The sequence below is a fragment of the Trifolium pratense genome, linkage group LG5 (assembly GCF_020283565.1).
Source record: "Trifolium pratense cultivar HEN17-A07 linkage group LG5, ARS_RC_1.1, whole genome shotgun sequence".
Taxonomy (NCBI): domain Eukaryota; kingdom Viridiplantae; phylum Streptophyta; class Magnoliopsida; order Fabales; family Fabaceae; genus Trifolium; species Trifolium pratense.
The window spans coordinates 47,839,609-47,862,111 of record NC_060063.1 but is presented as its reverse complement, the minus strand read 5'-3'; the positions used below and the strand labels follow the sequence as shown (position 1 = coordinate 47,862,111).

The 22,503-nt window shown below is 32.0% G+C and overlaps 3 protein-coding genes across 4 annotated transcripts; all 3 read right to left on the bottom strand.

Annotated features, from left to right (window-relative positions):
* Positions 1 to 549: 549 nt before the first annotated feature.
* LOC123883579 (expansin-like B1) lies at positions 550 to 1,902 on the bottom strand. The gene is made up of 4 exons (XM_045932425.1): positions 1,650 to 1,902; positions 1,447 to 1,556; positions 1,050 to 1,364; positions 550 to 919 (listed from the first exon to the last, which is right to left on the bottom strand). Exons 1-4 carry the CDS (start codon positions 1,783 to 1,785, stop codon positions 719 to 721), a joined length of 762 nt encoding a protein of 253 aa, XP_045788381.1. The 5' UTR covers positions 1,786 to 1,902; the 3' UTR covers positions 550 to 718.
* Positions 1,903 to 7,816: 5,914 nt separating this feature from the next.
* Positions 7,817 to 11,603, bottom strand: LOC123883578 (casein kinase II subunit beta-1-like). 2 transcript variants are annotated; one of them, XM_045932423.1, is made up of 5 exons: positions 11,058 to 11,603; positions 9,700 to 9,918; positions 9,357 to 9,451; positions 9,105 to 9,270; positions 7,817 to 8,251 (listed from the first exon to the last, which is right to left on the bottom strand). In XM_045932423.1, the coding sequence occupies exons 1-5, from the start codon at positions 11,260 to 11,262 to the stop codon at positions 8,121 to 8,123; spliced, it is 816 nt and encodes a 271-aa protein (XP_045788379.1). In that variant the 5' UTR covers positions 11,263 to 11,603; the 3' UTR covers positions 7,817 to 8,120. The 2 variants fall into 2 exon arrangements, with proteins under 2 accessions (XP_045788379.1, XP_045788378.1); XM_045932422.1 differs by having other exon boundaries at positions 9,357 to 9,466; positions 11,058 to 11,523.
* A 3,012-nt stretch (positions 11,604 to 14,615) lies between these two features.
* On the bottom strand, positions 14,616 to 18,935 carry LOC123883577 (radial spoke head 10 homolog B-like). The gene is made up of 3 exons (XM_045932421.1): positions 17,744 to 18,935; positions 16,159 to 16,417; positions 14,616 to 15,361 (listed from the first exon to the last, which is right to left on the bottom strand). The coding sequence occupies exons 1-3, from the start codon at positions 18,652 to 18,654 to the stop codon at positions 15,203 to 15,205; spliced, it is 1,329 nt and encodes a 442-aa protein (XP_045788377.1). The 5' UTR covers positions 18,655 to 18,935; the 3' UTR covers positions 14,616 to 15,202.
* Between the last annotated feature and the right edge of the window lie 3,568 nt (positions 18,936 to 22,503).

Below are 22,503 nucleotides of genomic sequence, written 5' to 3'. Positions count from 1 at the left end.
GGAGAGGTAAACCCTTTTCTTGCTCTTTTATAGGGTTTAGTGTCTGTTCATTTTTCTTATTTAAAATTCCAAAAATGTCCTCTTTTTTGGAGGGAAAATGTCCTTTTTTTTTATTTGAAGGAGGGAAACTGTCCTATTTTTGTGAATTTTTTATGGTTTGGTGACTTTGTCACTATTGTAATTGTAATTTATTGTATAAAATTTCTATTAGTTGATTTTTGACAAGTATATTAAGATTATTTAGTATTTATTTACTCGAGATATTTTATCTATTATTTTTTGTGTGGAATGAAAAATGAATGAGTAATTAATTATTGTGTCGGTTTAATTGACATCAGAGCTGTATTGAGGGACGACTCTCCTATATCCTAAAAAATGTGTCTAAAAAAAAGACCAAAATTTTATTTTTGGTCCACATATTTTTTTTTGTTTTTGTGTATTTATCATTGTGTCAAATTGATAATTATGGATCATTGTATCAACTTCTTATCCCATTTTTAACCAAATTATATCAAGTTAATTGTAACAACAATTATGTGAAGCCAAATATTAATAGTGTACTAATGTACAACATTTATTTCATTATTTGATATACTCCATTACAGTGAAGTTTCAGATGGAACAAAAATACACGAATCCCATTATTCTAGTCACACATTTTTTTTGATAAAACAACAGTTTATGGGATTTTAAACTGAAGTCTTTTTTGTACTAACAATTAATAAGGCAGAATCTTAGTGGAATAAGTAGCACCAGCCTTCCAAACTGCAGGAATTGGGAACCTTGACACCACATAATAATGAGCTTCAATATTGCTACTCACTTGAAATCTTAATCTGATTTCACCTTCTGGTGGGTTAGTAAAGTCAAATACTGCCCCATAAGATCTACGCATCGCCACCCATTGGTGTTGTTCTCTCTGAATAACAAAATTTAATTAGATGATTGTATAAAAAAATAGACCATCTGTATTATACGGTCCTTCTGGTTTTAAATATAAGCACAATTTAGTCAAATACTAATAAAGTAGTATTGTGTAAGTAATATACCTGCCATATTTCAACAGTAGTGACATCATAAGTTCCTCCAACATAAAGAACATTGATAGCAAAGTAGCCAGGATTTCTACTATTTTCATTGATTTGGTACACAATATTGTTGCCTTTAAATGTACAAGGAACTCTTTTGTATTCAACATCCAATACTCCATATTTCTTCAATTTTTCAGATGCAACTGCGTTGCGTCCTAATTTTGAGAAGGCGCGTGGACTCGTTATGAAATCAGTTCTATCTCCCTCACCATAGTCAGTTACCACAACATATGTTCCATTGTAATCACATAATTGTGGTATTTTGCACTTTACCTAAATTGATGATAAAGCATTCTTTTACTAAGGTTTATTGGAAATATTGACATTAAAATGAATGGAAAGAAAAATTACATACTTGATAGCATGCACCACAGCCTCCTCCATTTTTCCACAGCTTTGCAGACACAGCTGTGACACTGCCATCATTCACTATTTTTCCATAGTATCCAAAACCACAAGCTCCCCCTAAAATAATAATGAAATTAAATATATCAATTGGTCAATCATGAATCATATATATCTTAGCTAGAAAGGGAGGATCACATTCACATGACATACTTGAATTTCCATAGCCATCAGAGGTGCCATAATAGGAAGCTCTGGATTTGGCATAATATTCTTTGCAGCTACATAGTGCTGGAAACAACAGAATAACACAAACAAGGCTAAATTGATGCTTAAAACTAAGATCCATGTCTAATGAAGCAACACAAGTTATGAAATGCAATACAATATAACAATTAATGTGTAATATGATGATATTTATTTTTACTTTGAAAGGTAAGAAATTAACAAGTGAAATATTTGTATGAGATGTGAAGTAAAGATAGCATGGCATGAGTATTTATATAGTAAAATACTTTGATCTAGACTCATGCATAAGCCACCGTTTTCTCCAACTTTGATCTACCTAAATTTGTCAATTGTGGTTATCCAAAATTCTACATGATGCATAGTTGTTTTGAAATTTACTTTGTCTATTATAGTACTATTATATATGGTTTAATGGTATATTTAATCAATTATTAAAAGTTATTTTGCTGGGTCAAATCTCAAAACCAAAGGGGCTTAATTAGAGCAAACAATAACATTGAGAACTGTTTATAGAATATGTGACAGACTTCACCCTAATTTAAATAAATAAATAATCCTGTAGATATTGAATATTGATATTCAAGATTGTACATTAGTACTATATAGTACTATACTGTGTGCAGATATCAAAGTTTTGCAGCAAGCAATGCACCCACAGAATTAATTAAGCAAACCAATTTTTTTTCTTTCTCTGTGTGATTTAATTAATAAACATATTTGTAAGCTGAACACTCCGTTACACATATTATGTGGATATGCTCCGGTGGTGGATAATTGTGATTAGTCCATAAATAGTATTTAATATAGAAAAATCAATAAATACCATTTGTAAACCAATCAGAATGATCCACCTCAGCAAATGTATCGGTACATATCCACGTAATATGTGTAACGAAGAATTCACCTATTTGTAACCACTCCTTGTTTCTTCAAGTCAAATGATTCACATGCTTCAAAAAAAAAAAGTCAAATGATTCACGCAGACATTCAATTAAATTTTATTATGTCACTTTGTTATAAAACAGAAGTTTAGTTTCATAAAACTCTCAATGGTTGCAAATGCAACATACATCCCTTTGGCCTTCAGAAGCTTCAGTTATATGCCTTGACAAGTAAGCAGGGACGGATGCACACTATACAAAATGGGTGCAGCTGACCCCACTCCTTCAATTATCTTTTAACCAATAAATAACCATTTTTACATGTTGCCCCCACATCAAATTTTGTCTTGCCCACACACAGGCCACCGATGGAACTTTTACAAACTAATATAATATCTGTTTAAGTTTTGCAACTGTAGTATATGTTAAAAGTACGATCACCTTGCCATAGAATGGAGAGGGAATGGAAACAATCAAACAAATATTTTCATCTCAACTTTCAAGCACTCAAATGGAATAAAATAAAGTAACTTCTCTACACACATATTCATAATACAAAAGAATGAAAGTAAAAAAAGTTTCTCAACGCCCTTTTCTTATGTCTCCTATTTTAAAATTTAGGACTTGTATTCTCTTTTATTTCTTTATTTTGTTTTGATTTAATTGTATCTTTGGTTCTTATTTTATTAAACTCGTGAAAATAGTCTATCTATTATTTTAAAATCAAACTTTTTGTCCTCTATTTTCATAAGTTTGATAAAGTTGAGTACCAAAAAATTTGATTTTAAAATAGAGAGATTATTTTTGCAAGTAAGCCTTTTGTTTTGGTTTTTCTTTTTGGTTAATTTGTTTTGGTTAAATTGCATGTTTGATTTCTTACATTTATTTTAAGTTTTAATGTGGTCTCATATATTTAAAAAGTTTTAAGCTCGTTTATTACATTACAAACGTTACAATAAGTTAGTTCACATAGTCAAGTTTTTGTTTATATCATCCACGTAGATAACTTAATTAAGGTGTGTCACATGAAAGGTTTTTGACGAAATTAACTCAAAATTTGATGACAAAGACAAACCTATATACTAATATCAGTAATGTAAAGGATAAACTTAAAAAATTTATTATAATTATAATTATTTATAACAAATGAAATTGACCCCACTAATCAAAAGTTTTGGATCCGTCCCTGCAAGTAAGACTGCTTCCATCAAATCTTGCCACCCTGCTTCCATGTTTATATTCTTTAATCAATTTGTGTGTTGATTTCAAAACTTAAGTAATTAATAACATACTGTAAGATGTATTTGATGGTAAGATAATGATCATTTGAATTGATACTAGTGCCGATATCGTATCTAGTGTCAGGGTCAATGTGTCACTGTTATTTCTTATGATTCAGTTTAAGAACATTTTGGCACCTGCTGGTGCTGCTCATCCTAATGGCCAACGGAGTAGCAGCAAGACTAATCTAAACAACTGCTCACCTGAACAACTAAATACTAATTAATGCAAGGTTAACAATTACGTACAAAATTGACACGTATTTGATATCGTATTAATACAAAAGGGAATAAGTGTGCACGCAAATCTATAAAGTACATTATATTATTTAAAAAATAAAAAGGTGTATATTTGTTTGGTTTGTGTCTAAGAATTGTGTTTATATATCATTTATGTATATTTAATGGTATGAGTGAAGCACAAAATGTGAAAAAATATAGGCTTAAATGCAGTTTTACCACCCTATTTTGAATAATCAGAATTTTATTCCCTATTTTAAAATCCTGAATTTTACCCCCCCTATTTTATAATTTTTTGGATTTCGCCCCCCCCCCCCCAAAATTCTGCACAAAATCTGCTTCTGAGCGTCAACTTAAAAGCTTCACACATAACTCAATTTTGATAAATAATTCACCAAACAGGTACCAAAATGACCGTAATCGATCGAGTTATCTTTCCATAGAATTAAGCCCCACTAAATTTGGAGTTAGAGAGGGAGAGTATTTATCGATTTAGTGCAAACATGTCCAATTACTAATTCTGCAGAAATCTGCTTCTGACACTCAAATTCAACATCGTCTACCGAACGCATTGTAACTCCAAATTCGATGAAATTAAAATGCCAACAAGGGTAATTTCATTAGCTTTCCATACATGTAAATACTATTTAAAACGGAGCTACAGGGTGAGAGACATGACGAAAATATCAGTAGTAGGTCCATACGATAATTAATTTGGACAGACCTTCACTAAAATGGTAATTAATCTCTCTTTGTAACTCTAAAATTAGTGGGGTTTGATTCTATGGAAAGCTAACTCGATTACGGTCATTTTGGTACAAGTATGGTGAATTATTGATCAAAATTGAGTTATGTGCGAAGCTTTGAAGTTGAGACTCAGAAGCAGATTTTGTGCAGAATGTTTTTTAGGGGGGGAGGGGGGGCGAAATCCAAAAAATTATAAAATATGGGGGTAAAATTTATGATTTTAAAATAAGGGGGTAAAACTCTGGATTTTAAAATAGGGGATAAAATTCCGATTTATTTAAAATAGAGGGTAAAACTACATTGAAGCAAAAAATATATTAGCCTAACTTAATGTGCTCATTTGGCGTCTTATTTGATGTTGTCACAATTTCACAAACGACAAACTCAAATGTTAGAACCACAAATTTACGATAAATTAATGTAATAAAAAAAAATTCGATAAGCGAAATTCAATATAAGGGAGTACAAGGAGTGCTCAATCCCTTACAAAACAAAGCATATAAGTTTTGTAAACAACCAATAGGATCATTACACCAATCATAGAAAGAATAAAAAGATTTACGTTCTGAACGACTACTAAACCAAACCCAAGAAAAAGCTAAAATATCTTCAACCAAAGAGGAAGCCTCTGACAAAGCACCATTGAAAATAATATTATTTCTAAGCTTCCAAATACACAAGTGGTTGCCAACCAAATCAAGTGTCTAACACGTTTGCCTTTTTTTGGTTTGACCGCGTTACCAAACGATAAAAAGTAATTACACCCTTCCAACCCTGTTGGTACGACTATTCCTAACCATTTAAAGATATCGTCCCACATACCTTAAGTAAAAGGACAATTGAAAAAAAGATGGGAGCAATCTTCAATGTTTCTAAAGCAAAAAATACAAGAAAGGTCATGAGGATTGGACAAAATACCTCTATGATTTAGTGCTGCTCTAGTAGGAAGCTTCTCTATTAGTAATCTCCATCCAAAAACATTCACTATGGAAGGGACATCATTCCTCCATATTTTCTTAGTGGCAACCAACACATTTTAATCAATAACAACATCATTACCATTTTGAGATAAAAAATTATAACAAGACTTAACTGTGAAAATTCCCACCGTACTCGGTATCCATCGCCATTTATCAGGGCTGTTTGGATCAAGAGAGAAACTCCCCAACAGATCCTTCAATTCGGCCAATTGATTTTCTTCCCACAACAATTCAACCGCTCTGTAATAATAACATCTTGAAAAGCTTCTCTTTTAGAAAATATTATTATTAGAGTGTGGCGTATAGAATAATCATATTAAAATTTTTCTTATTAGCGTGAGTGAGTGTGGCGGATAAATTTTTTCTGATTTTGGGCAAAGTATCCAACATACTAGTAAAATTACTTTTGTGCCAAAGTTTTGATACCCCCACTGATACTCCTAACAATCAACTTGTAAAAAACTTTTTTCATGAAGGGACTAAATCCAAATCCATAGCCCACTTTTTTCATGTTCTTTGTCATTTTGATCTTGTGCAAACTCGAAAAATTTAATTCAAGTTCCATTTGTGCTCAGAGGAAAGATCATGATGTTTCGAGAGGTAACATCTTATAACCTTTTTGCTTATCTCGTCATCTATCACGGAGTTGACATGGGTTCTATCAATCGATACCAATCTGTGTGAACTCCACGATGGATGCCGAGATAAGCAGAGAGGTTATAAGAGGTTACATCAGGCAATATGTTCTTTTCTTAGAGCATAATTTGGTTGTTGAGTTAAAGTTTTCGCCATAGGACAGACTCTCTGCTGTCGCATGAAGCAAAATGGAGAGATTGAATTAAGGTTGTATCAGTTAAAAACATAAGCTCCAGTATTCAGGTAAGTTATCTTCATATTATCTTACAAACTTCTAGTCATGAAAAACTTAAGTTATATAAACTAAAGATTATAACTTGTGGTGAAGCATACCAGTTCCAAAATGTTCCAGGAGGTATATGTAGTGGGAGGACATATTAGCCGAGTGACAATGACCAAGGAAATGTCTTTTCTGTTCCTTCCAACAAGTATGGAGAATTCAATATGTTTCTGGATATCACAAAGCAAGTTCTTTTTCAAGTACTTTAAGTTGGCTCAATTCGACAGAAAAAACACCAGAAACAGTGTCTTCTGTAAAGGCTATACAACGTTTGAAGAAAATCCACCACATATCAACATATGGTATATGATCATAATTTACATGTTGCTTGAGATCGGCGAGATCAATCCAACTCATGTATCTTGTGCTTAGAAAGATAATGATTTTAATTAGAATTTATATTTGGTAGATAGTGATTTGGTTTACCATATTGTTTGTGCTGCTTAATTGGTTTTTGTTTGATGTTTATATGTTTACATGGCACACATTCTTGGGAGAAATTCTAGGTGTTGTTACCCTACAAAATGGCCATTCAAGTCATCCACATTATAGAAATTAATTGAAAGCCATTTGTTCATGTTTGTGAATCTATTCTTATTTTACAAACTATAGTTTTTATCATGAATTGATGATATTAGTTCAAAAAATATATATAAGCTTATGCAAAACAACTTATGCAAATATATAAGCTTTTATGTATTATATAAGCTTATCAAGATATTTTATGAAAAAATAGCTTTTGAAGATATAATTTTTGTTAGTGAGAACCTTTGAATTCACATAAAAACTTACTTATATGCATAAGCTATTTTTCACAAGCTCAAAAATATGTCAGTTCAAACGGGTCTCACGTCGGACTGCTTGGTTCCCAATTCAATCACTTGAACCAGACAGTCCAGTTCTGAAAACACGACGATAAACTAATTTGGCTTAATATTAATGTTGGATAGACAAGTTTAACTCAAAGCAAATGAACCCTATAAAATCAGTAAATTGTATGAATCCACTGAGATCAACTCCATAAATTCAACTTAACAGAAAATTAATGAGGCAATGGAATAAAACAAATATTAAAATGGCAGGGAGATATGTAATCTGAGACATAAAACATTAAGGAAATTGCCAAATACAATTTGTAACAAATACATAAAAGTGTCGTCAAGTACCTAAGCACTTGCTCATTGAATTTGAAGCTGGAAGTGAAACTAGGCACTTGCTTCACACGTCTGCATATTTCTTTACAACACGCTCCTAAAACAAGTAAATCGGACGTCTATATTGTACTGTTTTGAAAAGCTTTTGATCAGCTGAATGCTGCAAGGAGTACTACAACAAAGAGGTAAATGAGATTCTGACAGCCTCTTACTTTCATGAAAGCTTAAACTTCAGCTTCATGGCTTGTGAAGTTTGAACCCAAAAACTCTTGGAACATAGCCCTGAGATGGTTTCTGTGGCTTCAGTTGTCCATATGTCATCAAGAAGAGGTGTGGGAATGTTGTTCCAAAATAAGCTCCATCGATGTCTATTAGATAGAATCAAGGATATTTTAAAAGTATAGCATACAGTGTTGAACAAAAAATTCTAACCACAATATATAACCAAAACAGTAATAACATACAATCATCCCAAAGTCGATATACATATCAGGTTAAAAAACAAAAGTTCAATAGAATCGATACTAAACAAACAAATTATTAAAATAATTTCTGAAAGAGAGAATTGGTTGAAAGAGAGAAAGTAGAGAAACAGGCCTTCCAAAAACTGTACAATTCCAAAAATTAGGTCACTGTTCAGCTACTTTTATAAACACACAAGCATGCCAAAGTTTTCAGAAACGGTGCTTCTACTTGAGGCTACAACAACTGGAAACACAATAGCAGACCTAAATTATCAACCCCAACCCACACAGTGGTTATGCAAAACATTCATTGTATGAATTTTATTTTATAGTATACTACTATGGAACAGCAAAGTGTTGTCTGCAATAACAACTCACCAAAGCACAATAAATATATTCACCAAAACCGGTACCGGTTGATTTTGTAGTAGTTCTCAAATATGGTTAACCATGTCTAGAGAGCAGTTTATAACCCGCATGCAATTTATGCAAATCATTTTTACTTTCCAGATACCAAATACAAGCTAGCATTTGTAAGTGAGAAGAAGTAATTGCTAAAAAAATAAACTAAACCTAAAAGGTTACATCCCAAAAAACACACTATATAGAAGACTATCAAATGAAACTCAAAAGGAAGGGGAAAAAATGAGAGGCACAAGATAATAAAAATAGCCCGAGTGACAGTGATAAAAATATGCATCGGCTTAAACCTTTGACAGAAAAAAATCCAATAATAGATAAAAGGTCATAAGGATACTGCCTTGATACTTGGACCGAGGATAATAAAGATCCTCACACCTAGGACAATATATTTTCACAGTACTTGACCTAGGAATGTCCGACTGACCAACTGGAAGGCAGGGTTGTCCAGAGCAGTAAACTCTTGGGCATCTGCCAAAATCATAGCTCTTGTACTTGTCAAGCTGCAAAAAGTTGAAATGTTGTTAACAGTGTTGATCTCTTGGACGGTAAAGCATGAAAACAGTGATAAGAGACTGTGAAATCTTACCATGGCAGCCATTCCTTTGCTTGTCAGTATGTATCGTGCATGAATCATACCATAAAGCATCTCTGCTGCCGATTCAATTAACTCATTTTGCTCCTCTGTGAACATATCGCCTAAGAATTCCAATTAAACCATAGAAGCAGTTGTACAATAAAGAAATAAAAATGAATGACCGAAAAGGCAAACAGAGCTACCGACACACACAATATAAATTCAGCTTCAAGAATACTAATTTTCTCACCAGTGTAGAACGAAGCAAAGCGAAGTATAAATAACAAAAAGAGGATCAACCCAAACATTAATATTCCATTACAAAAAATCTAACAAAGAACGAACGAAAGCTCACCATGGGAGGATTCAACATCCAAAATCAAATCAAGAGCATAATCATAGTAAGGCACTTGGCTGCTTAATCCACAAAGGTTGAAATCATCTTGAATGTAATCATCATCAACCTCACAAAAGAACTCATTTCCTCTGAGATTGCAGAACCATGAGATCCAAGATGTGTCTTCTCCATCAGAACCACTCACATCCGATTCTTCACTGTCTGTTTCAGATTCCTCTGCAGCCAATGCATAAATGCAAAACTTAGTGCCAATCTCATAAATTTATATATTTAAAGAGCTATGCTATAGCGGGTAGCGGGATGGCCGCTATTGTGAAGACCAAAAAACCATGTACAAATTAAACATAAATTCAAACATACATAAATACCAAAACATAGAAAAATACACAAAATTAATGGGACTTTCATACTTAATTATTCTACTAAATATTGTCATTGACCATCAAAATAGGTTTTAAATAAAGACTAAATAGGTTTCAAATAAAGAAGAAACGGTGCATAGAGAAATGTAATCACGTGATATGAGAACTTAGGGAACCAAAGGGGTGTGGAAAAGCCCAAAATACCCCTAACTTTATGATTTATTTCCAAAAATTAGGGTTTTCATCAATTTTTCGCTACGAAAACGCTATCACCTGCAAATAGCGGCCGCTATTTCCGCTTCTCTAAATAGCGGAAAGCGGACCTGTAGCATAGCAGGGAGGGGGTCTGCCGCTACGCTATACCGCTATAGCGCCGATCATAGATTAAAAGCCCTCTCTCTCTTTCTCTCTCACACAAACACTCTCTCTCTCATATTGTCTAGCACAACTAATCCCAGAAAGTAATACACTCATTAAGTCACTAATAACCATAGCCATTGTCTTGAATTATCCGTTCTTTGACAGCAAAAGAGTCGACAACAAACAAAAACAACCACATAACAAACACACTAGAAGACATAAAAGATAGAAAAAGACAGATTACAGATAATTATTTCCCCAAAACATAAAGGTGATAAATTCACAAGTATCATATCAAATGAATTCCCTCTAACCTTTCCATTTGGACAAATTGAGTTCTAAAACTCCTTTCTAGTTTCAATCTTCATACTACATTGATTACATCATCACCCAAATATTCCACAAGTCTAAGAACATGAATTAATCACCTAAATTCATTAAAGTAAATTAAATTATACCTATCTAGATCCCAATTCAATGTTGCTATGATAAAATAAATCACAAAAAAAAAAAAAACTCAAAAATTAGGTCATCTCAAAATTGGGGAAAATAAAAAATTGAAATGGTATTAAACAAAAAATTAAATTTTGAATTAGGGAACGTAAACAAGAGTATCGAATAAGAAATGGGTACCAGAGATATTGGAAGTTTTGGAAGCGGAAGCCAAACGAGGATCCTTGATGTTACTGGTGGTTTCTCTTTCTTTGCCATGTTTTCCATTGATGGGACGAGAAGTTGAAGGAGAAGATCGTTCGAGTTGTTTATCGAGAACATCGTTGATTCGTTTCCGATCTTCCGATTTGGAAGCAGAAACGCCTCTTTCTTTTTCTTTGTACATTTTTGTGGAATTTGAAACCCTAATTTTGGCTAATAATTGAAAATCATATTATATTATATGAGCCACAGAGACACACACTATGGCTTTCGGCTATTTTATTTTGTTTTGGATATTACAGATTTGGGAAAGAAAGTGGTGTTAGGGTTTTTGTTTGAAGGAGGGTCCCAAAGGCTATACCTACAATTTTACAATAAACAAAAACAAAGATTACATTACACTATTTGCTATTCTCAACTTAAGCAAAGGTAGTAGGGTTGTCACATGTCAGATTCAACTCCACTCATTCTATTCAATATATAAAATATTTTGACATTTTGTTTGGACCTAAATTTGCATCATCATATTTAAATTTGGATTTACTTGCTCTATAGAAATTTACATATGCATTCAATCGAATCATATCATATTTTTAAGATAGAAATTTGTTTTCATAAATATCTAATTGATATGATTTAATAAACATAGCATGTTACAAGAGCGAGGCGAGGTTTGGAACCCTACTGCGAGAGAGACGCCTCGCAAGCCGACTTCTAGAAATAAGGTTTTTTGGCGAAATCAAGTCAATTTTGTGCCACCAAACCTGCAATTGACGAGAAGGCCTATGGAGTAGTAAAGGGAAGCGTGTAGTTGTCACACTCGTGCTTTAAAAAAAATAAATTGAATGTAAAAGTAAAATAGTTTTACACAAATTATTTGGAAGCATCGAGTTTGATGTTTGGTTAAATAATTTTTGGGCATATTATATTTACCTAGCAGTCGAACTCTGAATTAATAGGACTTATTTATCTTACCATTGAACTTTGAATTACTGGCGCACTTGTGCAATTATAAGATAAAAATCAATTTAGTCATTTGTCATTTAAAGGAACACAAGGTATTCAAATTATGTAATTTCTTCTACCAAAAAAAAACAAATTATGAAATTTCAATTGGTTAATAACATTGTAATTGCCTTTGTCAATATGATAAGTGAAGTGACAACAACTAATGAGAATAAACTAGGGTTTATGGGTGTTCGTGGTGCAGTTTGATTCGATTTTGAACATAAAAGTAATTTTAATTGCAGGATAAAAAATGCATGCGGTTTGATTTGGTTCAGTTGATTTTTAAAAAGTCATCCAAGCCAAACCAATGCGGCTTGGGTTGATGCGGTTTACATCATAACATTTTAGTACCAAACAATTTTAAACATCCAAAAAAAACTCGAAGTTTCAAAATAACATTACAGTACCAATAAAAGTTGTTTATCCAAAATAACTTACCTTACGATTTTAAATATCCAAAAAAAGAACTTGAAGTTCCAAAATAATATCACAGTACCGATAAAAATTGTTTATCTACAACAACATTACAACACCAAAGTAACATTACAGTACCCAAAAAAAAAACTTGAAGTTCCATAGTCATTATTATTGCGGGTCAGTTCGGTTGGCTTGGTAATTCGGCTATATATATTGAAATATAATAGAAACTTAAATTTAATATTGCGGTTTGGTTCAATTTGGTTCGATTTTCTAAAATGAAAACCGCCAACCGAATCAAACTGCGCGGTTCAGTAAAAAAAAAAATCAAATTCATCCAAACCAAATGTGATTTTTACGGTTTTCGGTTTGGATTGGTTCTATTTGCGATTTTATTTTTGCATTGGTTTGAATACGATACCCGCAAATTTGTAAGTAAAATAAAATTAAGAAAATATAATCGTGCACTTATACTCATTAGTCTCATTTTATTCTCATTAGTCAAAACCAATTCAATTGTTTAGTGTGAATTATTTTATTGTTCAAGAACTAACATAAAATGTCCTAACAAGCAAACCACTATGAATAATTTTTAAATGGATACAAAAATTTGGACACCTTTTCTGGTCACAAAAAAAAAAGTGACTATATTTGTAGTTTTTGAATGTGTGACCATAAAAAGTGACTAAATGCTTGTATCTTGTATCCATGCAAGAATTGTTCAACCATTAGAAGACGATAGAAGAGAGATCATATGTGATCATATTGATGATTGTCTAGAAAGGATTTCTAGCTTTGAATACTAATATATTGATGATTCACTAAAGAATTAATTGATTTAGATTATTGTTTTAGATTAGGAATAATGGATTTTATACAATCAATTTTGACTTGCCCAGAGATTATTAGAAAGGCATTGGAAGGGAACCGTGAATGATCTTTGATCACTATTCACTACCTAGGAGTTATAGCCTTGATATGGAATATTCCGATGAGTGTTTACCGGCGCTTTTATTAGTGGTGGGTTTCCTCGTTAGGGTGGACATGCGAAGCGAACATTAGAACATCAAGATGATCTTTTGCAGGTATCTTTTGAGATAAATTTGAACCTCCCAATGGTAGGGTGTACACGGCTTAGGGAACGTTGGATGAACATGTAGTATGAAGTGTTGCATTTGTTGTGTACGAGGTATGTATTTACGACCATGTCACAAGGAATTTGCTCATGTTTTAGCATAATTCTTTATGACATTGTCGTAGATACCACACCTTATACACAGACGATAACCTCTTCTGAGGATGTTGACAGCTAGCGCAAAAACGACAAATAATGGGGTGATACAACCTCAACCAACAACCACAAAATACAACCGTAAACTACAATATTAGCATTTCATTTCAGATAATTACAAAATTCAATGTGATGGAAAAATATATACAAACTGGTAGATGGTTATTGAAAATAAATGACCGATTAAATTGGACCTTGATAAGGGAGGTGTTGATTAAGGAAAGGAACTTGATACCATGAGCATGAATAATGTGAGGTAGGAACTTGATACAAAGTATATCTTTCAGTATATACTTGTTTTCCTTTTGAATGAACAAAAATGATTGAAGATGTGTAGAATTAATTACTTCTGACATGTTTGAATGTGCTTCAGTAAAACTGATTTTGCTTTAAGAATTGATTCCAACTTAAGCTAGAATTTGTATCTTTTGCCTTCTATAATTACTTTTAGTCTTAAATTTATTCTTTAAATCACTTTTACATAAATATATTCAAATATGAATCACTTCAAATTCACTTCAATTTTAACCATAACCAAAACAAATTCATTCAAAATAAATTTATGTCATCACAAAACCAAACATCTTGAATTGGTGGTGAGTTCAGCAAAATTACCGTGACACTGTAATTTTATAAAGCACCAAAGTGCAGCTTAAGCCAAAATTACATTAGCTCATTGTGATTCTGTCAAACTCACCACTAATACAAACATGTGTAAATTATGGCTTTTACAAAATTACGGTAACTCACTGCGATACAGTACGTAGCTTCAAATGAAATGTGCAGCTATTTCTATGCAGACCCGAAAACAAACAGCCATATAGTCAAACCGAAATTTGGAGGTAAAATCAATTCTCTAAGACAGTAACCAAACACTTGTATTTTCACCAAGAGGAGTAATCAATTCTATTTTGATACTCTCTAGCATGAAACCAAATATACAATAATATGTTCATAACAGAAAGCCAGCGTATAGCATGTAAACCCTATACTAAACTTCGGTCATTTTTTGGCACTTTGTGCCAAATACATTGGTGACATTGCAACTCTATAGTATATATTATCCTTACTCTTCCTATACTCACAAAATAAGACACTAAAAGTGAAGAACCTATTTGCTCCACAATCTGTCATAGAGTTCAATGACAAAAAGTGGTTCCAAGCAGGAACCTCACAACTATACCAAGACAAAGAAATGGAAACAACTCCTTAGTGAGGATGAGAACAAAGTACACGACTTACCAAAATCGAGTTAGATCTCGGTTTTTTTTTTCCTGCATTTCTATGATTCCGCTTCTTCCTTTGCTTTTACTTATCTAATAGTAGTTTTCTGAATGTAGCTTGTGATGGAGAATGAGAGATGAAATGTTCTTCAATCATCATAAGACTAAGGTAATGAGTGCACAATTCATTGATCATTGTTATTTTGATGCATAGTATTTTGCACAGCTTTCACAGCTGCAACTCTAGCTGCATTTGCTGCTTTATTAGCTGCAGCTGCTACTTTATTCACCATTTCATCCTTCTTTGACATACTGTAAGCTTTCTCCGCCGCACAATGAGCATCCTGTACAAAATGAAAGAAATAAGTACCATGTATAACATTCCTCATAATTATTATGGAACTGTTCAAATAAACAACTTAATTGACCGCTAATAGCATAAAAGTTTATCGAGGAGGGATATATTGACTCCAAGAGTAACTCTTCAAAGTTACTCCAAATCTTGGCCTTTAATTTTATATTAATCAATGGCTGTGATTAATTGATTATAATTGTAACCGTGAGCTGGTTTGGGACATGCTCACTTTCATCATTCATGGCCTAGGGTGAAGGAGTAAAAGAACCTCACGCTAAGGATTGAAAATAGTTAATCACAGCCATTAATTGATATTAAAATTAAAGGCCAAGATTTGGAGTGTAACTGTCAATATATCCCTCCTTAAGTTTATCAATCAGTGAACATGTATAAGCTGTTTCTATAACAAAAGATAAAATGAAGTTAAATTATTTTCTATTTTTCATAAGCTATCCTGGAGAGCTTATGAAAATAAGCTTAGAACAGTTTATGGACACGTCATAACTTGTTTCCATAATCTCTCTCAATCAGTCTAGTGCTTATGCTAATAGAATAGATAAACTCAAATTAGTCAATCCAAACAATCCTCAGGCGGTTTATGGTCCATCGGAAATCTCAAGGAGAGCAGTAAAATGAACAGAAAACGATATATAATCATGTTACTATTTTTAATTCCCTTTTTTATTTCTAGAAGTAATAACATCCCTCCACATCCAAATCTTACAGTATACGTATCCATTATTAACATTTAATGATCAATCATATACGTGCAAAAAGAACTATTACCTGGACAGCTTTGAAAACCTTGGCATGGTCCACAGCACATGGAGCTTGAATATGATTGTCTTGCTTTTTCGGATTATCAAGAATACCATTCTGCCAGTGACCACACTGTGTTTCCCCGTTTCTAAATGTGTACATTCCGAGTCCTTGTCTTCTTCCTTCGTGCCATGCACCCTCATATCGGTGACCATTTTGAAATTGATAAACTCCAAAGCCGTGCATCATGTCTGCAAAATATTCCCCAGCATATATGTCCCCATTTCTGCAGTAATAACAAGCAAAAATAGCTGTCAAAGCTCATTTCAAGGAGATTGTTCTTTCGTCCATGATAAAAAAAATGATTAAAAATGATAATTATATTATGCATTGCTGGAAATGTCAATCAAATTGAATACTGAGTTCCAGATATTAACAAATGTAAGATTGTCGAACACAGTTAGAGTGAGGCAAGAAATTATATTCTTGTACTGATACAGTAAATAAAATTTCAAGCACGTTTACCACTACACAGTAACAGATTCAATATTCCAATCACTTCCCAAGAATTTTAACAGATTTTGTTCCGTGTAAGTAGAAAAGTATACAAAATATTGGATCGAAGTATTGCCCTGTGGTTAATGAGAAACTAGACCAATGATTTGGCTTTTGACAGGAAGTGTTATAAACAACTGATTGAACATCAGAATGAAATACAACGGAATCTATCATGAGAGCGCTAGTGCAACATAATTTTGTTGGCATTTTTAGCTGTTAAGCATAGTAAAGCCAAATCAATATCGCCCCTAAGCATGTAAAACACGATTGGCAAGGTAAATGAATCAAACATGTGCTTCTAACACAGGTGGTTGATAATGTGAGTGGTATTATTTTGCAACCAAAACTTTATATCAAAAACTTCGATAACAATATGTGAAACATTGGCTATGTACCACTGAAGTTACATTCAATAACTCTCTTTTCTAAAACTTTGCCCAAAGAAATGTAAATGCTCTTAAAATTAACACAAAATTGGCTTTAATCAGATTCATACAGAAAATCATAGTTAATGGAATACCCAACAATTCCATCCATAAAATGGAAGTCTTGTTGCATAAAGCAACCAAAGTACAATTAACCAAAACATTAACCAAAACAGATAATGTCAAATATCATCTGCTTATAAAAAAAAGAAAAAGTTAATGTCAAATCTCTACATCTTCAAAGTTGTATTTTAGTGACAAATTTATGACCAAAATAAAGTACATGGCTGTGTTTGGATAAACAACTTAATTAAACACTTATAAGCATGTATCATCCTACAAGTACTTATGTATAAGCTATTTCTATAACAAAAGATCAAATTTTTAAAGTTAAATTGTTTTCACATAAGCTATAAGCTGTTTTCATAAGCTCTCTCAGACAGTCTCCCAAACAATCTCACAAGTGTTTATGCGAGTACATAAGCTCAAATAAGCTAATCCAAACATATCCCTAATCCTCCAACTCTACACTCCAATTAATCACACTTAACAAATAATCAAACAACAACCATTTTGATAATGATTATGAACAAGAAATTGTAAACCAAACAAACAAAATGAAAACTAACCTGAAATGGTACCGGCCTAATCCATGTTTAACACCCCATTTAAACTCCCCAACATAATGACTCCCATCACTACAAGTATGAACTCCAAACCCATGACACTGACCATTACACCATTCACCATTATAAACATCACCACCAAAAAACCTATAAATTCCAATTCCATGTCTCAAACCTTTCCTATACATCCCACGATACCTACTTCCTCTAGCCCATGTCTCAACACCATAACCATCATACTTTCCATCAATCCAATCACCTTCAAATCTACCACTCATATGAAAATGGTAAACACCACTCCCTGAACACTTTCCCTTATGAAACTCACCTTCATAAACATCACCATTACTATAAACTTGAACCCAAGATCCAGAATTTAAGCTTTTTAACTCATCATCTTTTGACCCAATTGACCATAAAACAGGTTGGGGAGAGTTAGATGAAGAAAGATTCTTAGGAAATGATCTTGAGAAGAATAAACGAATAGAAGGTAAACGAGGGAGTGCTAGATTAATAGAAACAAAAAGTGCAGATGAGAAAAGAAGAACAAAGAGAAAATCAAGAAGAGTTGGATTTGAAATGAGAAAGTAAAGAGAGGTTAAGGAAATGAAGATTATGAAATGGAAACGTGTTAGAAGTTTCAAAGATGTGAACTTTGAGGTAAAGGGTGATGAAAAGGATGAATTGTTTTGATGGGTTTTGTGTGAAGGTGGTGTTTGAGATGGTGATGATGGATTGTTATTAGAAAACCGTTGTTGTTGGTTTTGATTGTGAAAATGGAATGGAGAAGAAAAGGGTGTAACTTGAATTGAGAAATGGGTTTGGTTGTGAGTGAAATCGGAAGAAAGGTTGAAGTTTTTTTCTTCTTTTCTGATTTCTTCAGTATCAGATTTGTGAAGGTGACGCATTAACATAACAAAGATTGTGGTTTTTTGGAACAGTCTGTTGAAATTGTTGTTGTTGTTGTTGTAACAATGGTTATGATGTTTTTGTGGAAACTGAAGAGTGTGTGTGTTGGAAACCGCCTTTGTGGATTGAAAAGTGGGAAAGAGAGAAAGAAACAAAGAGAGAAACCTGAATAGTGTGTTGTGTTTGGATTTTCTGAAAATGTATAGATTATATAAAATCTTAGGTTGCAACTAGGCAACTAGCAAAACATGTTGAGGGGTATATCAATCATATCATATAGTGTGACATTAAAAAAAAAATCATATCATAATATCATATACTAGTAGTAGTATATAGAAAATATGAATAGGATTATTGTTTTTTTAATCAAAATTATTGTTTTTTGTTACATGTAAATTATTGTTAATAAATGAGATTTATTTATTTTGCTTTTTCTTTTATGGGGTTATTTATTTTCCTTTTATTCTCCCTTTTATATTGTTGCTTATAAAAGTTTTTCTTGTACACATGTTTCGCAAAAAAATGGTACTATAATTAAATATATTAAAGATATAAAAAATTATTGTAAAAAAGATATATTAATTTTATCTTATTGTAAAAAAGATGTAATAATTTTATTTTTTTCTTTTTAGTATTAATTTTATTATTTTTCTTTTTAGTATTAATTTTATCTTTAAATATATTAAAGATGTAACATATTATTGTCAAAAAAATCAATTTCCTCCGGTTACTATTATAAGCAAAAAAACTAATTTTTATAATATACCTGACAATAATATAGACCAAATACATTACTGATTCAATGAATATAAAAAGTGATTTTTTTTTTATAATAGTGATCAGAGGGAATATTTAACTTATTTCTTATTTTGAAACTTGTAAATTTAATATATTAAAGATAAAGATGTAAAAAATTATTATTTTTTGTTACATGTAAATTACCTTTTTATATTAATTTTACCTTAAATAGTTTAATTTTATCTTTGTAGTATTAATTTTATCTTTAATTTCCAAAACAAATACTAAAAAATTAGACGTTATGAATATGTATAGGGGCAAATATGTAATAGCGTAACCTTAAAGCTTAGCACTGTGGTCGGGTCGCCTCTTATCAACTCGCGCGCAAAACGGCGCGCTACATTAACTGTAACTGTTCCATGGGACAACGCTGACGTGGCACAGTAATTGACGTACACGTTGCAACCATATGAAGCCTTTATCCAGAATTTGGGAAAGGAAAGTACGTATGAGTCATGGAACAGTCACATGGTTTGTACTATATTTACGGAAACGCCATTCTGCACTTTCCTTTTCATCAAGAAACGTAACAAATTGAAAATGCAGGATTTAGGAAGATCAGATTTTCTTTTGTCTTGGTTGATTAATGATTTTAAGTGAGTTGGATCATGTGGTCTCTGGTCTCATCTTAGTTAGAGAAAATATATATTTATACATTATCTAAAAAAAAATTAAACTTGCATTTTTTGTGGAAATCAATTTTTTATTAACTTGATAAACGTTCATAGTTTTTTTTTATACCAATCATAGATCAAGAGAACAATCATAAGAGAACAATCATAGATCAATAGACACAAGTTATAGCATATTGTGATATTAGAGAAGATCATGACGTGTACCTTTTAGGACTTCGGAGAAAGTGATGACATGAGAATCATGAGAAGCTGAACTACCCTTGTAACCATTGGCGTTTAAAAGAGTCGGGTTTAACCTTATGTTGAAACGTCTGATGGGATAAACCTTATATAACTAAACGGCTGAGGGCAGGGACCTCTCATTGGGCTTGGCTGAATGGTCCAACCCATCACGGTCCATTCATAAACAAGAGTCCAATCAAATAATTCATCAATAATTAAGTGTTTAATATAATAGACCATCATTTATATTAATAATAATTTCTAATAATTGTTCAATTAAATAATTAATCCAACACAATCAACAAAAGCATAAGGTGTATTAGTCTCAATTCTACCTAGAAATCAGAACCATGAAATATACTTAATTTGATCAATAATTACAAATAAACTTGGGAAAACACTTCTAAACATAATATTATTCTGTAGCATCCAAAGGCACCATGTTGTAGCAAGTCAAATCAAATGGCTTACTTTGGGACCTTTGTTACCTTTTACCAAGTTGCCAAAATGATCGAAGTGACTACAAGTATTTTTGAAAGCAATATTGTCCACCTGCATTCAGTTGTAAATTTTCCTCCACATTTGTTGCGAGAGTCAGCAATTAAATAGTACATGATGAATGTCTTCAACCTCTCTAAAGTAAAAAAACACATGAAAGTTCACATGGGTTATTGATAACTCCCCTGCTTGCTAGTGCCACACGCGCTGACAATCTTAATAACAAGAACCTCCATCCAAAAATACTAACCTTAGATAGCAAATCATTTAACCACAACTTATATAATGCTGCGGTGATATCAGACTCAAAAGTTGTTACATACATATTTTGAAGAACTTTCGTTGATAGTTAATGATAATTTTATAAAATATCTATGCATATTTTTTGAAATTGTACAAAGTTAATATGACGTGATGAACTTACAATCTATAATATGTAATAAGCCAGACATATTTCTCTTTCTCTCTCCTCTCCTCATTCAACCTCATTCCTCACATTTAATTCCCTTTCTCATTCTCATTCACGTTAATTGATCATTCCTCACATTTATTTCCCTTTCTCATTCTCATTCACGTTAATTGATTCAACATTTAATAGTGGATTTGTCTAATTATTCCCCTATTCAATTTTGTCCATATCATGTTATCGTTTACTATTATTAAGGATCACATCAATTTACCATTTAATAGTGGATTTGTCCATATCATGTTATCGTTTCCTATTATTAAGGATCGCACCAATTTTGACTAATAATATTAATTATAGTTTTTGTATATATGTTAATTAAATGGTTCCTCTTCATGATACTTTATGCCACACAAAATTCAAATATTCTGATAAAATTGTCACATGGCATAAGGAAATGAATTTTCTTCTATGAATGATTTGACATTAATTTCTCATATGCAAATTTATTAAATGGTTGATCAATGTATAGTTGTGACCAAATTGTTCCTCTTCATGATTATATTTATCACATTAATTATTTGATCTTTATTTTTTTTGTTTTTTGTAACCGGATAACATTTTAGCAACTCGAGGGGTACCAATCATTACAGCATTTTTTTGCATTCACATGAATAAAGGGGATTTTTCTTTTTTTTACAATATAAATGAAGGCATTTTTTTTAAAACAAAATAAAGGATAAAGGGATGTTAAAACTTTTTTTTAAGCAAAAGGGAAGTTAAAACTTAAAACCGTGTATAACGAAAAAAAACTTAAAACCGTGTATATATTATAATTATAAAAGAAATTATAATAAAAGAAATAAAACGAATATGCCAAATTCATTGTGAATAAGTAATAAGTAATTAGCCTTTATTAGTTTATTACCATTTATCTCTTTCCATTGATATGTGATATGATCCACAAATCACGATCAATTAAATATTAAATAGTTAATTTTTTTTATTGTGTTGTTTTCATCATGTCTCTATTAATCTTATTTTGCTATAAATATAGCTTTTAATCGTAAATATTTGTTGCAAAATATTGATCTTGCTTTAATCAATTTCAATTTTTCTTTCTCACAAATTTCATTTTTTTTTCTTGCTTTTTAATTCTATCTATAATTATTTTTTGCGTATTGATTCTTTGTTTTGAGTTTGTTTGTTTATTTGATCTTTTATTAGAATGTTCAAAGTTGCAGGTTAAAATCGACCAACATGACACAATGAAAGATCTATCATAAGGTAAGTGG

Bases quoted from the DNA above. Each gene is read 5' to 3' on its own strand.
- LOC123883579 (XM_045932425.1), bottom strand. From the start codon at position 1,785: ATGGATCTTAGTTTTAAGCATCAATTTAGCCTTGTTTGTGTTATTCTG. The intron at 1,365-1,446 runs GTATGTAATTTT...TCATCAATTTAG, and splicing joins GCTGTGGTGCATGCTATCAA to GTAAAGTGCAAAATACCACA. The intron at 920-1,049 runs GTATATTACTTA...TTTGTTATTCAG, and splicing joins CTACTGTTGAAATATGGCAG to AGAGAACAACACCAATGGGT.
- LOC123883578 (XM_045932422.1), bottom strand. From the start codon at position 11,262: ATGTACAAAGAAAAAGAAAGAGGCGTTTCTGCTTCCAAATCGGAAGAT. The intron at 9,271-9,356 runs GTAAGATTTCAC...AACTTTTTGCAG, and splicing joins GCAAAGGAATGGCTGCCATG to CTTGACAAGTACAAGAGCTA. The intron at 8,252-9,104 runs GTATCCTTATGA...TCTATCTAATAG, and splicing joins TCGGTCCAAGTATCAAGGCA to ACATCGATGGAGCTTATTTT.
- LOC123883577 (XM_045932421.1), bottom strand. From the start codon at position 18,654: ATGTTAATGCGTCACCTTCACAAATCTGATACTGAAGAAATCAGAAAA. The intron at 16,418-17,743 runs GTTAGTTTTCAT...TTATTACTGCAG, and splicing joins TTAGGCCGGTACCATTTCAG to AAATGGGGACATATATGCTG. The intron at 15,362-16,158 runs GTAATAGTTCTT...CATTTTGTACAG, and splicing joins AGGTTTTCAAAGCTGTCCAG to GATGCTCATTGTGCGGCGGA.